Genomic DNA, 16568 nt, shown 5'->3' on the forward strand with positions numbered 1-16568 from the left:
GAGGCAAATACGTTTCACATTTTCATGTGCCTCTGACTGTGAATGTGCATGGGAGAAACTTCATTATTAGTGTGAAGTGACTGTTGTCTTTGTGATATACTTTCCCAGTGGTTAGAAACAAAATTAATTTCAGTCTCCTAGATGGCACACAGATAAGCTCTGTCTGATTTGAGTAAAGTGGAAAGGATTTTACTTGCAGTTTTGCTAAGATTACTTGGGTTGCCTGGTGTTTTCATATTCAAGGATATAAAAGAAAGTCAACTTGAAGTGTGAATTTCAAATGGCTTTTTTAAACTGCAGTAAAATGCTTCAGGTTTTAACTGACCATAATTAGTGCTGTACTAAGGCTTGCAATACTCTAACTCTAGTCAATCCATATCCTTGACCTTCCCAACGCCTCTCCAGTCAAGGTGAGAAGGGTGGAAATCTGACAGTGGCAGAAAAGAATCTAGAGTAGACCCTGAATGAGTGTCGCTAGAGAAGACCACATCCAAGATGAACGGAAGGTAGCTCTGCTGAACCAGGTTGGAAACCTGATGTGTAGAGACTAGTAAATTTTTTTTCAAAAGCTGAACGAATTAAAAATACCAAAACAACCCAAAAACCAAAAGGGAGATTGGAGATACAAAGGTAAAACTCTTTACCCATTGTCAAAGCCACCAATAGCCTGTATCAATCTAGTGATCCTCCTCCCCTGCCCCCTCCAAAACAGTGATTTTGCATGCAATTTAAAGATAGTAATATTTCTTAGTGAAGAGAAGAGCATAAGAGCGAGCATGCAGAAATGGTTTACAAAAAACAGGATACAAAAATAAGCTGAATAGGACAGAAAATTTTGATTCTCTGATGCATGTCCATTGTAGATGTGCTTAAGCTGAACAGACTTGATGAAAAATGTTACAAACTGAATGGTTCTTTTGAGAATGCTAAGCTGTGAAATAAAAATACGTTTTTCTGATGATTATTCGCCTAAAACAAAAGGGATATGAACCTCCTGTTTAAAAACAGTTACAAGAGCTTTCCGCTTGCTACAAACCCCTTTGTAAATTAGAACAGCAAGCCTATAGTGTCACAAATACTGTCCTGACTTTCACACTCTCGTGCTGTTTAGTTACTATTCTCCAGGTGTGACAGCTGTTTGAGAAATCACTGGTTACAGTGTCAATAGCAGCTCAGTGCTGGCATTCATCAAAGAACTGTACTGCTCTTCTCACAGGAAGAGCAAGCTAAACTCTGAAAATGCGGAGGTGTGTCAGAACAGTCATTGCTGCTGTAGCCTGGTTACTCAAAGGGGTTCAAATGATCTGTTAATTTGATGTTTATCAGAGCTTGGAATAATGGAAAGATTTGAAAGGATCAAAGAAAAGCTAATGTTATTCCAGTATTTTAACAGGTCTGGGCCATGTAATCATAGGTCAGTCATGCTTCATGCTTATCCTAGATGAGTTTGAAAGGGTGGGTAACAGGACATCAACAGTAAAGAACAATGTCTTTGTGAATGGCAGTCAGAAGGATTTTATGAAAAAAAGGTATTATCGCATTTGCCCCTATGATGAGGAATGTGACTAAACATTTGGTTGATAAAGCTAATAGTTTGTAAGCTCTTGAAAGCATCTAATCCTCACATACTTAGATCAAATTTGTAGCTGGACTCCAGCTGGGTGGAGAGGCAGCAACAGCAACCGAGTTCTGTGGGGTGACTGAATACTTGGGCGAGAACGTGTCTGTGAAACCTCTGGGTTGCATGTACGGCACAAGACTGCTTATAGCAATGATGTATAAAGTACTAGGGGGTCAAGGTGAATAATCAGTCGAACACAAGCTCATAGTGTGCTCTGGTGGCTAAGAAAGCAAATGCAATCCTTCAACATTCAGACAGAAAAATACAAAGCAAGGAGGAGAGAATGGAGCTGCTTTTTTCCAGCACAAGTGATGAGGCTTCGGCAGTTATGAATTTGTTCCTATTCTTTGTGCTGTAAAAAGGGTGCTGACAAATTTTGTCCATTTGGCAACGGCTGAGTTTGTCTAACAAATAGCTGTAGAAGAAGCTTCCCTCCAGGATACCCTGTGCACGCTGTGGGCACAGATTCAGTCTGGGCTGCGAGAGCTCTAGACAACTGCATAGCAGAGATCATTGGGCAAGGCTTGGATTTGCACCACTGAATGTATATTTAGATTTTCCTGCTGCTATTTCATCTCTTCTTCCCAACTCAATTAAAAATCTGGCTGCTGTCTAGCTATCAAATGCTAACACAAACACCTGTGTGCCAGATGTGTACAGCTGTAAGTCTGTCAGTGCTGATCCATCACCACAGCCATAAGCCAATCCATGGAGCAATTAGAAAACACTTTTTGTTTTCCCCCTTCTTCTGTCCCTCCTCTCCATTTTCAATCCTCCTATTTTTCCAGGGTTTTGTCTCTTCTGCATCCTGCTGCTGGAAGTTTGTAAGGTGAGTCTTGCTCAGACTTTCTGTCTCTTTCAGATAAGAAGACAAGGAGACTAAACCAAAGCAGCATATTTTTCTGGCTGCAGAGTAGCTGGTTTATAGTGACAAATGTTAAATTATAAAAGTCCAAATGTCAGTAGTATGTGCCAGCTCAAGAAAAACATCTTGAAAATAGTAATGTTGCAAGTGCTATACCAGACAGGATTAAGATTTGATTTTTTTTTTACCCCCCTCCCTGAAGAGACCTGGTCCCCTAGATGTGTTCTGAAGATAGCGACTGTAGGACAGGGAGCACTCTCATGGCCTTTTTGAAAGCGAAGGCTCAAGTCAGCAGCAGAAAACAGTTCTTCAGGTTTGAGGGACAAAAATGCTACTTAGTTAAAGAGGCAGGATGTGATAACACTGCGGAGGTTTTACTGTTGGTAAGACAGCCTTTTACAGGAGCTTGCTGGAAACAGGCTGATGTAAAACCCCTCTTTCTTATTCCACTGTGCTTTCCCATGCCCTCTGTCTCTCCTTTTGCTCAAGTTCCTACTTACACATCTCCCGGACTGCCTCCTCTTTCCTCTCCCCAACAAATAGTAACAGTACTTCTGCTGGGGAAAGGAGAGAGTTTCAGAAGGAGGAGAGGGAGCTGTGTTCTCCTTTTCTAGCAAAGATAAGTTAATTTGCTCAGCTAGGGGTGGTAGCGGATGGCTTATGTGAAGAAGACGTGTTGGGCGTGAGGGAAGGCTGCTGTGACAGGGAGGGTAAGGCAGTGTGGTCCTTCCCAGAGGTGTCAGTTGCTGTGTACAGAGCAACAGAAAAAGGGAGGCTACCTCACTGCCCCTGCGTCTTGCTTATGTGCAACTTTGGCTTTTACTTCCCAAGACACTGCTTGTGCTAGCAGAGATCCTGCCACCTTAGATAATTCAGATGATTCAGTTTTCACTTAGCAAAGATAACCGGTTTTTATCCAAGGGTTCCAAGCTCAGTTTGATGGTATGGCGTTACTAATTCACAGTCATAGTGTGTATCCTGTCATGCTTCTTCGAGGAAAATCTCCCGTTGACTTCAGTTTATTTGAACATACTTTTGCTTTAACAGAAGTGGTGTCATTCAAACAGTAAGGAGCATTTTTTCAACTGTTGGGGCTCTGGAATGCTGAAAACAGCAAATCTCTGAAATGTAGCCTAGAAGATGATAGGATACGTTTATGTTAGGGTGCAAAGTCACTTGGAAAATAGCCTGAGTGCCTCTGGAAAGTAAATTTACAAGCATAATCTTTTTATTGGGCTGGAAAATACACCCTCAAGAGAGAAAGAACAGAGGGGATTCCTCCCCCCCTCCAAACAGTGACCAACCATAGACTAACAGGGTTGTGTTTAGAGCAGAGATGTTTGCACAGTCATGGAAAAACATATGCTTTTTATCAGGGTGAAGACTTCCCTCCTACTAATTTTCTTAATTAGTTCTTTTACTCCCTGCCTGTGGAGAGTGAGAGTCTGGAAAACACAGTTCTGCCTGGGCAGAACTTAGGTTGTTGCTTTCCCCTGCTTCTCCCCTCACCTTGTGTGATGGATTACACACCAGCAGTCTTTGCTGCCTGGACCTTGTCAGAAACAAAAGAACTCCGTGAGTCTTCCATGAGCATCTTCAAGCAGAAGCTGGCCTCTGTGATTTAGTTAGTATTGAATGCTTTGTGTTTCCCTGAAGAGCAATAGTAATGTTGGTGTTGAAGAACACAGTTTGATAAGAAGGTCTTGAGATCCTTTGGTATAGTTGAGTTTTCTTGGAGGTAGAGTAATGGCATAGGGTTCCAGTGTCTGACTTGCTTAGGCTATAGTTGACCAAATCAAAGAGAGGCACGCACAAAATCTTACAGAGTATGTCCTACATTAGTGTCTGCTCGCGCTTTGTTTGCAAAAGAGTAGTATGTGTATGAGGTGTTTGCACATGGATCTATGATCAGCTAGGCTCTGTGTAACATGTAGAAGTGCAAATTGCTCATCGTGTTTCTTGCCCGCCTCACTGTCCACCAGCTGAGCTCTGCCTGCTTTCATCGTGTCTCTGTGTGAGCTCTGTGTGAAATTTGAGTATGTGTGAAACAGTCTGTGCTTCACGCTGGAAGTGGCTGTTTGCTTCCTCTGCTGAGGAAGAGGGGCACCAAGCTGAGCCGCAGGAAGGGAAGGGTTATTCTCTTTGTAGTCTGCTTTCTTAGTGATGGAGTTAAAATGTCATGAAAACTATAGAGCAAGGCACAGATTTACAAAGGGAGATGAAGGAGACGAGGATACTTCTTCATTACCTTACATGATCATGCAGTAGTGCTGTTCCTCCTCCTCTATGAGGTCAGGACCACATTTACCCTGGTACAACCATCCATGTACTTCAGCGTTTCTTAACTAGTGCCTGTTCACTGGGTGCATTTTCACTGGGTAAAGCAAGAATTCCTCAGCATACCTGTCCGTGATGGGTGTCTAAAAAGCAAAGCTTCCTTTCTCTTCTGTCTTTCCCATATGGGTTTTCAGTTCCTCACCAAAGATGAGTTACAATGGAGAAGATGAACAACTAAATATAGCTGGAGTTGGTGTTTACTTGAGCTTGAAAACTGGAAGGTAATGGGAAAAGTCTCCTTGCAGCAAAGCTCAGCCTGAGCTCTGTTTAGTTCACTGCTTGCCTTGTGCATTTATGCTGCGGTCTGTGTTGTGACTGATATCCTGAAGCTTTCAGACCTCTTACATGCCTTCATTTGTTTATTATAGGAATAGGAGTTTATAGTAATGCTGTTTATACTAAAGATGGATGAACCATTACAGCAATAAGAGAAACCATCCTGAACCTTTGCCCCGAACTCAAACCAAACCCTTTTGTGATTTTTAAAGTTCTGTTTCAGTTTTCAGTGTCACTGCACTTTGTTCTGTCATAAGCAGAAATGAGTGCCAAAATATAAATGGTATTTCCAGTGTCAACCTCAGATTTCACAAGCAAACCTGCTCTCATGCCAGGGAGTGTGGGGTTTCTTAGACCTCACATGTTTCAGCAGCGAGTATAACCTTTCCAACTCCTGCTGCTCACTGCAGCTAGCGTGGAGTGCTTATCCAGTGGGGCTTGCCCATCACTATTTCATATGGGACAAGACACTGTTGTATGCCTACGGGACAAGATGCTGTTTATTGAACTAATAAGAACTCCTGGGGGAATGTGTGCAGATGATTGCTTGCAGATGAAATGCTGAAAGTGCTGTGTAGCTGCATTTCCCTGCTATTTGAGCAAGGGTGTAGTGACTGTCCAGCTTTGGCCTCCTTCCTGCTAAACATGTTGTGAGCCTGTCAACTGATGCTTCTGTGAAATTACAGTGGAGCTGCCCAGTGCAGAATAAGAAGGTAAATGCTCTTTTAGGCTCCATCAGATTTGGTTTGAGAACAAAAAGTGACTAGTGTGTTACTGGAACCTGAGTTTCTCCAAATTTATTTGCTGTCCTGTAGGCTTTTCTGTTTCATGTTCCAGACTCAGCTCCAGTGTTGAACTGTCCGTCTAGTAGAGTCTGATAGATTAGTAGAGCCAGTCTTTGGAGCAATCAGTTCAGGTTGTGCCTGTTTTCCTCCTTTTGGCTCCTGAGGAGGAACAGTCTTCCTTCTTCCCTCCCGTCCTCCCTTCTCTCTCTTTGTTTATTGTTGTATCAGGGAATGATCTGATGTTTGTTTTAACACCGAGATGAAGCTGAATTCACTGCTGTCCAGCACTCTTTAAAGCTGGTGTGCTACTTGAGTATTTATATCATGCTGACATTTGCTTACTTTAGAGCAGGCTTTATTTCCTTGGAATATTTATCATAGTATCCAGGAATTTCCATGTTGAACTGCTGCTGGACCTGAATGTTGTATATAATTACCTGGGTTCAAGCCCAGTTGCCTAAGGGAAGTTAACTTTCAAAGAACAACAGCTAGCTCTGTGGCATTAGCTTGCTGAAGGAAGAGCTGGCAAGGATTTTTTCCTGGACTGACGTGGAGCAGCCTGTAAAAAAGACTCACACCTCACTTCAGCTATATAGGTAGCTTTGTCTAGCTCATTATGGGAAAAGTAGAAAGTCGGTTCCCTGCATACCTGACATCATGGACAGGGTGCCTATATCTGATGTGATCTGCTGACCTAGTTATGGTCTGGGTTGGAAAATAAGATTTGACATCTTTTGCATCCTGTTTTTTCCCCCTGATTTCCACTAGTCCCTTTTCCCAAAGGGTAAGGGGGGAGGGTTGGTGCAGAATCCAGTTCCTGCCTTCCTGACACACTTTGATGCTCTGACCCCCTTTGTGCATAGAATAGAAATGACCAGCTTGAGGCTTGATCAGATCTCAGGCTCCTGTTGTTTCCCATCATCTTATACGACTCTCTTGGGCTTCTGGGGCTAGAACTGCTCTTTTGCTGCTGAGCATAAAAAGGCACCATGATTTATGAATCAATTAATCACTGCATGCTGAGGAGCTGTTCACGGTAGTTAAACAGTGAAAATAAAATACTCGAGTATATAATAAAGACGGATAATAATGAATATGACCCTCTATCAACGATTTCCTTCCCGCCCTGTATTTTACCCCCTACTCATTCTTCCCCGGGGCAGCCAAACTATCAATACATGAAATTTGTCTATCTTGGATGGCATGGCGTTCATCAAATTACTTGATAAGGGTGGTGTCTATTTCTGTGATTCCCCCCCTCCCGCTGCCCTCCCCAGTCTGATTTCAGTGGCTGATAAAGCCACAAAGCCAAAGAGAAAAACAATTAAATAATTCTGATGCTAATGATTGTAAATTTTTTTGAGTAGTCGTAAGAAAATACACCAATAAGTCTCCAGACTTAAGGAGGGGAAGGTGAAGTCTGCACTGCCTGGTCTGTAAAACCACAAAAATGTGGTGTGAAATTTCCAGGAAATATTTCCAAAGCAAAACTGCACAAGAGAGAATTCCACCACGTAACTGCCATTGTTTGCTGTGTAACACACACATCATTGCTGCGTGTTTCTAAAACTGCACGATACTGTAAGAACTAAGCGAGTTTGGTCATAAACCCTTGCTGAGGCTGCTGTTGGGCTTCACAGCTTACTGAAGCACTTCACGATTTTGGCCAGCACCCAATGACTGTAGCCAGATCAGGGTGGTGTATTGCTCTGTGGAGAGCACCAGTGACTACCCATCACAGATCTACCCGTGAGGTAAGGGTATGAGGCAAGAGGTTTTAAACCTGATCATGTGGTTTTGCACCAAAACTATGTTTCCAAGAAGAAAATTATTCTTTAAAAGTTATTGACCCTATTTTCTATTTTTTTTTTTTAAATAAAATTACTGGTTTATTTTACATTATCAGCAGATACCCAAATAGTGTTAGAACATTTCATTAACAGAAAAGTTGTTGATTTTTTTCTGGCTGAAAAAAATGTGTTCTTAGTAAATGAAATGCCAAAAAGCTCTTGAAATATCCATCTGTTTTGAATTCTGAAAAGGATTTGGGGAGAGTGATGGTACTTCTGGATTTTTGTTGTGTTTATTAATTTTTTTATTTTATTTACAGGCAGGCTTTGAAATTTTACATTTTTGTTGCAGAGTATTTCCTGGATTTTCTGAGCACCAAAAGCTGGCATTGATAGGTAGATGGATTTGTGAACCTCGCTACAAGCCCACTGGTTTTAGTGGAGTTGCTCTTGATCTCACCTGTGTAACTAAGAGTAGATTTCGTTCAAGCCAGAAATTAGGTGCAGTGGTGTGAAGCAAGTTAATTCATTCTCTCTGCCATGCATTAAAGCTTGCAGTGGAATTATTATATTTGCCACTTATCAGTAAAAGTTAAAGAATTTTTTCTTTCCAACACAATCTAGCTTCTCATTTTTGTTCAGCTCTGCTGCTGGCATATGTTGACTGTATCTAATGGCCTTTGTTTGCATTCTAAGCTTATCTCATAAATTGGCTTTTGAAATGCACAATCAGCAGTAATAATGTTTCACTGTGGTGACCATGGTTAAACATTTCTTTCCTGTCCCCCCCTCTCCCTTTTCTCTTTGATTTTTAGGACCCAGGCTTCTCTTCGGTTATTCATGACAAGCTCCAAGTCCCCAATACCATTCGTAAGGCGTGGAATGAGAAGGACAACAGATGTGATGTTTGTGCCACGCACCTGAACCAGTTGAAGCAAGAGGCCATTCAGATGGTGCTGACCTTAGAGCAAGCTGCCAACTCCGAACATTATGATGCCTCGCCAGGCTCTCCCCCACCTCTCTCCAACATCCCCACGTTAGTGAGCCCCCGGCACATGGGCAGCCTGCAGCCCAGGGACTGGGCATACGTGCCTGCTCCTTATGCTACATCTAATTATACAGGCTTTATTGCCAACAAACACAGTGGAAAACCCAACAGTCTAGGAATTGTCAACGGGGTGGAGAAGAAAAATGGCTCTCCTGGACACCAAGCCAAGGTCAGCTTTCAAATGGCCACCAGCCCCAGCAACGGTAACGTTCTCAACTCTGTGGCTATCCAGGCTCATCAGTACCTTGATGGCACCTGGTCTTTGTCAAGAACTAATGGCGTCACTCTATATCCCTACCAAGTAAGTATTTTAAAATAACAAAATATGTTCATTTTCTTCCCATCAAAGCTTGACGTGGGCATGCTAACACTGCTTGCTCCCGTTGGGTAGAAGTACAGCCATTCATACAGTGAGCATCAGAGCAAGGAGTGCTGCAAATTCCTGTTTCCCTGATAGGGTATTGAGTTGGGGCAGACACAGATCACAACCGGTATTAATTAGAACACCTTTTTTTAATTCAGCTGTTGTTAATAATAGAGCCAAGCTGTTGTTTTTAATAGCAGATAACTATTCATAGAGTATATGCAATTATTCCCTCACACAGTTCTTTTGCTCATACTGCTTGGTTGGAGCAACAGCTGGGAGCCACTCACACTTGTTTACTTGCAAATGGAGAGTAGCCCTAGTGCACCAGTGATGTCTGGGTTGGTATTCACGAAGTACCCAGAAGGTCTTTTGGTTCATCATGTACGCATACGATCTATAGTCTTTGTCTACATATAGCAGGCACTGCCTTCATTGATGTGTTCTAAGTGACGTGCATTCTTATTGGTGCCATTGTGTGCTGGTGGCCTTCTGCAGATTGGACCGATTCTCGGTGTTTTGGTATTTATCTGTTCTTGTGGACTCACTGGGTCCACTGGTCTCCAGAGTTTAGCAGTTCTGGGGAGATTTTCGCATACTTCTCAGCACGTTCTTTTCTTCCCCTCTGGCCTGCCTGCTGTTTTCTGGTACACCGCACCCACAAGTACCTGTAGAACCTACCCACACCTGGGACCAAAGGGTCTTTTAGGACAGCGGGGTAGGATTTCTGATGCACTTAACTGCAGGTGGTGAGATTTTCAGAGTGCCCAAGCATTTGCAGATTGCGACATAAGCCTGTTCTTTCTGAATTTTCCCAGCCATCCCTGTTGGCTTCCTTAGGCACGTAAGTATATTTGGAAGTTGCTCTTTCTACTAAGTTAAGAACAGATTGCAAGATAGAACCCTAAATTAATATTTAACATTTATCAGTATGAGTAACTGATATTACAGCCAGAAAAAAGTGATGTTATTCATAAGCATTAAGATGTTGTCATGCACCAAAGAAGACCTGGTAAAACCAGTAATGAACTACAGTAATTTTATCTGGAAAATATGTGACTTTATAGTTTTGTGGATTTATGCTCTAGTGAACCTGATTCATATTTGGGCATGCCAGTATGTGATCATAGTTTAATCTAAGCAAAAAAATAAAAATATCTGATTGTTTGATCTAAGAAAAAAACCCCTAAACAAGGAATGCACATTAAGAAAACTGAATAATTAATTGTATTACAAAAATCAGTTCAGTTTTATTGCATTCACAATCTTTGAGGTTCATCTTCTATGAAAATGTGGGTTTTGTTTACTTTTTAATAAGGGTCATGGCTCCTAAATGGTTCATTTTGTCTTAAAAATATTCACTAAGGAGAATCTAATATTCAAAACTTTCTGGACTGATCCTGTAGTTTGGCTCCAGTTAGATTAAGGACTTTTCCCTACCATTTCTCTCTCCTTTCAGAAACCATTACCTACTCTCTCCTTTCAGAAACCTTGAAATAGAAAAGGCACCCCACAAAAAAACCCCAACCAACAAAAAACCCAAACCAAAAAACCCAGATAAACTGAAAAAAAACCCAAAGAAACCTAGCAATGTTGGTCCATGATGGACTGTGTTGATATGATAGTGAGTTTTATATTATCTTTAAGATTCCACCTTCAAATGTTAAAATTCTCACTTTACTCAAATATCACATTTAATTGCCCAGTCAAAGAATAATGATAGCTTTTGTCTTTAAACACATTGAAAGGATTATAGTGTTTGGTTTTGTAGTATCTGTATCCGACGGGGAATTAGTCAAGTAAGAAGAAAAACTTTGAAAGGTAATTAATTTGTGATTTGAATTAGTAGGAAGATGCGAGCTTTGCTTTTTCTGCTTTTGTGTGCAGAAACCAATCTTATTTGCTACACATTTTGAGAATATTTTTGAACTCTCTCCTGTATAAATATATTTTTTTGTTATGCACTGACAGATACAGAACTCTGCTGGGAAGAGCACTAGGAAGAGGAATCTGCTATCTCATGTTAATTAGAACCCTTCTGATTTGAAGGTGAATTACAAAAAAAAAAAGGTGCTAGCTACTTACTTGCGAATGTCTATATATTAATTAAATTTTCTTGCCTTCCCTTAAGAACAGTGATTAGAAAAATCTCGCTGTGCATTAGCTAAGAGGAATAGAAAATAATTTATTGGGATAAAAAGCCTTGTACTTCACGCAGGGAATACAGTACCCTTCTACATCATAATCTTGTTAAATTGATGGCCAGGGAGGAGTCAGTCTCATGGCCTTAGACATAAGGTAGACACCTCCTATTGTAAATCAGTTTTTGTTAGACAGTTTAGATAACTTGACAGAAATGGTTGACTACCTTGAAAACAGGCTGTGTTTCTTTTTGAAGTATCTTTTTGAAGTATCACCAAAAAGAGAAAATTAGTTTGGAAGTGAGATTCTGTGGCTCAGAATTGATTCATGGCAATTTTAGGTACCAAAAAGCTTTCCTGCTCTTGTTAAGTTCTAGGATGTTACTCCCTTCTTAGGATTTTCCCCTCCAGATGGCCTAAAATTAGAACCTTGTTGTGGGGAACGAATTTCAACTTCCATTTCAGTTCTGGTAGGGGGAAAAAACGATTAAAAAATAAAATGAGTGTTGTGATATTGTAGGGCTCAGCTGCTGTAGTAGTGTAGGTGAAGTCTTAAATGACACGCCACTATTTAACTGCTTTTGCAGAAAGAGCAATTACTATCAAGATTAAGTAAAACAAATGTGAATTTATGCATTAATGGATTTAGTAATGTATTATATGCTTAAAATCTGAAAAAATAGAAGAAATAATACTATTTTTTAACTGGAGATGCTTTTCAGATATAAAAGAAACTTGCTAATAGTTTCATAGTGGCATTATGGGGACTCACCAGTGGAGTCTCTTTAAGAATAAGCCAGAGAGACGGCTGCTAGGAGTCGTTTAGGCAAAACTGGTTGCACCTGGAGATGAGGAGATGGTGTAGATGACCCCTTCAGTCTGCACTGGGCCTTTTTTTGTGTGATTTCATATTTAACCACCCCTTGGCTAGCCAGAAACCAAGATCTGGTTCCAGAGACCTGTCTGTCCCCTAGGTCTGGCTCACAAATGAACAGCTGATGCTGTTTTCTGGAAGGGCCTGAGTCAAATTTTGCTGGGAAGTGGTCCCTTTACAAAACAGGGGGGCAGAGGGGGGGTAAGGGGATTGACTGATCTTAAACAAAAAGTATGGCCTGTTAAAACCTCCTGTGAATACTGGAATGCTGAAATGGTTACCTGGCCAGGGGAAAAGTGACCTCTTTGGTTGCATACAGGTAGGAAAATATCAGCCAAAGTTTAATAGAATTTGATCCAGAGCCTGAAAACTGTGCTCTTTCAGTCATCAGCAGGTAGCATTTGTATATCCTGGGGATCAGACTGTTTTAACACTTGTAGAGGCTTTCTGTTGATCTCTCCATCGCTCAAAGGGATTTCAATCCTTCCCTGCTCGGAGAAAACTCATTTAAATTAGTGGTGAGGTTTTACCTGAGAAGGGCTGTAATTATTTGTGCAGCTGCTGATGTGAATTACAGGATACCACAGTGTTAAATACATTTCTGTTGCTGACCAGTTATTACAAAACACTTCTGAAGAAAAAGAAACCTTTGGGCCTGGGGTGCTAATGTAGGGGCCAAAAGTCTAAATACCTCGATGAAACGATTGCTTCTTGTCATTTTTGTAGAGGATGCGATACCAAATTGAGTGCATAATGTTTTCAGTACTTTACTATCCAAAGCTGCTAAAGTAGCTGAAACAAAAAGACCACGTTAAAAAATGAGATAGATTTGAGTCCTCAGTAGGTCAGGCTGATTTAGGGTTTGCTTTCAAAGGGAAAGGAGTTGAAAATAGTGACTAGATTAAGCTGGTTACGCTAAACCACTTTTTCTGGAGTAAAAGCTCTCCATTCTGTAGAAGTAGTTGTTCCTCTTTAGAATGGGCACCCTCTTTTAACCTAAATTAAGTGCATGGCTCTCGCACGCTAGTGTGCATCTAAAGCAAAAGCATGGCATTACCTGCATTGTGGTGTGAGGTGCAGAGCATCAAATGGTGGGCATTTCCTCGGTCCTCTACTTACCTTCCTGGATCTGCATAAAATCTCTTCATGTCTTTAAGCAGATTATTAAAAAAAAAATAAAAAAAATTGAGCACAGCGTGTTTGGTAGATTTGAGTGACAGGAAGGTAAGAAAGAACCAGGGAACTGTAAAGAACTGTAAAAGGCCAGCTGTTCCAGGAACAACGTGAGCTATGAAAGGGAAGGATGAGTAACAGAAAATGTGGCTGCTGGTGTGGGTGAGCACCTCCTGCTCCAGACCTTGAAGTTGTGAAGTTTAAATTCGGTAAGGAATAAGATAGTGCATGTAAGGATTTGAGTAGGGGTATTATGAACGTAATGATATTTGAGGAAAAAGTGTTCCTTTCTACCCTGCACTTAAAAGACCCTTTTGACCAAAAGTTTGGAAAATGAGATCTGAAACTACTGAGAGCCTCTTGGCCCCAGGCGTAATGATCTCAAACCTATTCAGAGAGTTATCAAAGGCTTTGTTTGTGTACAGTTGATGAAAGCCTACAGTATGTGCTTTCTGTTTCCTCTTTATGTATAATGTGTGTTTAGAAGAACACTGTTCTCTGAGAAAGTACCAGCTTGTTCTGGAGTTTTGCAGTGATGAATGATTTGTTTGGAGTTTACTTAGGTCATGGCTGTCTCATAACACATCAGTTCTTTCAGGCACAGGCTTTTAAAAAGAAACGTAATGATTAGAGTTGGGTGCGAGATGGAGAGTTCAGATAGAGAGCCAACGCCTATGTGTGGGGTATTCCCAACCAGGATTTTGATTCCAAGCTTTTTTTCCAAGTCTCGGCTAATTTATTTCTCTTCCACTTGCTGCTGCTTCTGTTGCTTCTTAGCATTCAGCAGGCAGGATAAAGCTAAAATGTTAATGATTGCTACAACAGTGCCAGGGTAATTTAAGCAGCTTCTAAAGCATATAATGCAAGGTATGGAAATCAAGTTACTTGACTCATCTGAGGACTACCAGGTGTCTTCTATAATTATTCCATGCTTCCTACAGCCAGACCTCTTTTGCCAAAGCATCTCAGCAACAGAAGGAAAGGAGATTTGTGCACTGTCTCTTCTAGTACCATGTTCTTATGTGACCACACATGATACAGTATGAGACACCTAACGCAGGAGGTATTTTGCCTTTGTGCAGTTAGGTTTGGGTCCAGAATTTTTTGGATGGCTTATGTTTCAATAGCAGTTTAGTCACTGAAAGTATGAGATCCACTTCTGAGTTTAATGTCTCCCTGAACATTTTGTTCTTATTACTGTGAGCTTGTGGGTGATGGTGCTGAGCAAATGTGTGCAAATTCTTGCACTGATATTTTTTTTTTTTCATTCTGTGACCTGGACTCTTCACAACAAAGTAACTCTGTAGTGAGGCTGTAGATTGAAAACGCAGGAATTTTATTTCCAAAGATTGTTTGACTGGGCCAAGAAACAGACTGTCAAACATGCATTGGCACTAAAATTATATCCCTGCTTAATTATCTCTGTTGCCCTCTTCCCCCATGCATTAGTTATCTCTGAAGTTGCTTTCCTCTGGCTAAAAGCCTTTTTAAACCACATCACTAATAATTAGATATGACCCTACTAAAGTCAGTGTATGTCATCAGCTGACACTTTACCATGATTGTTTGATCCTTCAGCGTATATATTACAGGAGTTGGTTATTTGTATTTCATTTCTCCTGTCCACCCCCTCAACTAACAGCCCAGTTGTATACTGGTTCTCTTATATCATCAAGGGGGGAAACTGAAGTCTATGTGAACTGCAGGAGGGGTTTCTTTTTTTGCATGACTGTGGTGTGATTTGATCTCTTACAGCATTTTTATGCATGGCTTAATGACCTTAGAATCATTACCTTTCCTCCTCTACGATACTGGGGTGACCAAGGGAAGAAAGAGGTAAAGGGTATCCCATGGACTGAAAAGAGCTAAGTAGGCTTATCCTATGAGTGTGAAAACCCCATGACTCAGCTGTGATGCGAGGAAGAAATCTGTGGACTGTTAGAGGAGTGAGTTAATCCTGTAAATTAGTGAAAGCCAGAAGATCGCAATTAGTGAGGATTTGGAGTCTTGGTTTCCTCCCTTGCTCTGTAGCTTAAGGATTTTGTCCACATGTGAGACTAGTTTCTTTTCTGAAATAATAGGTGATTGCTTGCATCATTGAACAGAAGTATAACCTGAGAGGAGGTGAGATGTTTTAATAGTGAGAAAAATGATGTAGAGATGGGATGGAGAGAGGGAGAAGGCAAACCGATACATCAACACAGAATTGTCCCTGTGTTTCCCATGCTCTAAATAAGGTGGCACAAAATCAGAGAGAAAAATGGTCACTTCTGTTTTATTTCATATTTCAAGAACATAGAGAGTTAAGTTAAAAGACAGCCAATTTGGAAGTGAGAAGAGGAAATATGCTTTTCGTGCAATGTACAGCTCTGTGGAACTTATTGCTGTGGAAATAGCATTGAAGCCAGGAGCTTAGGAAAATTCATAAAAGGATTATGTGTTTATGTGGGAAATAAAAAAAAATCCCTTATTTCTGATATTAGCATAAAAAAAAGTGAGAGATGAATTTCCGTATAGCAAAAGGCAATTGGTATCTGATATTCTATGGAGAAGGTAAATACATCCAATATAGAGCTAAGGACTAGAATTCCTGGAACTACCACTCAAGCTTTTCCAGGTGTAACTGGGCTGACCGGGAGAAGGCCGCCGATGTACTTAGTAAGCTCTTAGACTCTTTGTTCCTCCGTTCTGGAAGTGGCCCTGGAGTGGCAGCTGGAGAGAGAGCCTAGATTAGAGCCTGAACCTGGTGAAGGATAAACACCAGATGACTGGTGCTGCGTTTTGGATGGAGGCCTGTGGTAAACAGATTAATGAAAAGTGCTTTTCCAACAGTTTCAATAACATTGCCAGAGTTCAATGTAAGTGGTGTACATTTCAGAATTCTTTTAGATTTTTTTCTTACTTACTCAAGTGTGTGAAGGTTCACGGCTTCTAATAAACTCTCTTGGGCTGAATCATTCATATCAGCAACATGTTGGTCTTTAACACTGCGTAAAGATTCAGTTGTGGCTGATATTCGTTCTATATCTTGCTGTTGTTCAACATCTGTTGCAAGAAGAGAGAAAAAAAGAAATGTACAAAACCAAGGGTAACTAATTCTAACTGAGATGGGAAGAAGGGGTTGACAAAAGAATTAGAAATAAAATTTTTAGGAGTCTCCCTTTAGATTTCCAAGGGATACCACTTGAAGACACAAATCAATGTATCGTCTCCTTGACTGAGATATTTGGTTTTCACCTTGTTTTACATAAATGGAACATAGAATTAAGATTAGATTTAGGAACATCATCATAA

General features: G+C 40.8%; 1 protein-coding gene across 1 annotated transcript in view; it reads left to right on the forward strand.

The window, feature by feature from the left end:
* The window catches only part of KIF26B (kinesin family member 26B), a 317946-nt gene that overhangs the window by 89638 nt on the left and 211740 nt on the right, over positions 1–16568 (forward strand). The window contains exon 3 of the mRNA XM_080390457.1: positions 8490–9023. Within this exon, the coding sequence (XP_080246583.1) occupies positions 8490–9023 (534 nt within the window). The remainder of the gene's footprint in view (positions 1–8489; positions 9024–16568) is intronic.

The sequence above is a fragment of the Falco punctatus genome (genome assembly GCF_963210335.1).
Source record: "Falco punctatus genome assembly, chromosome: 5".
NCBI lineage: Eukaryota > Metazoa > Chordata > Aves > Falconiformes > Falconidae > Falco > Falco punctatus.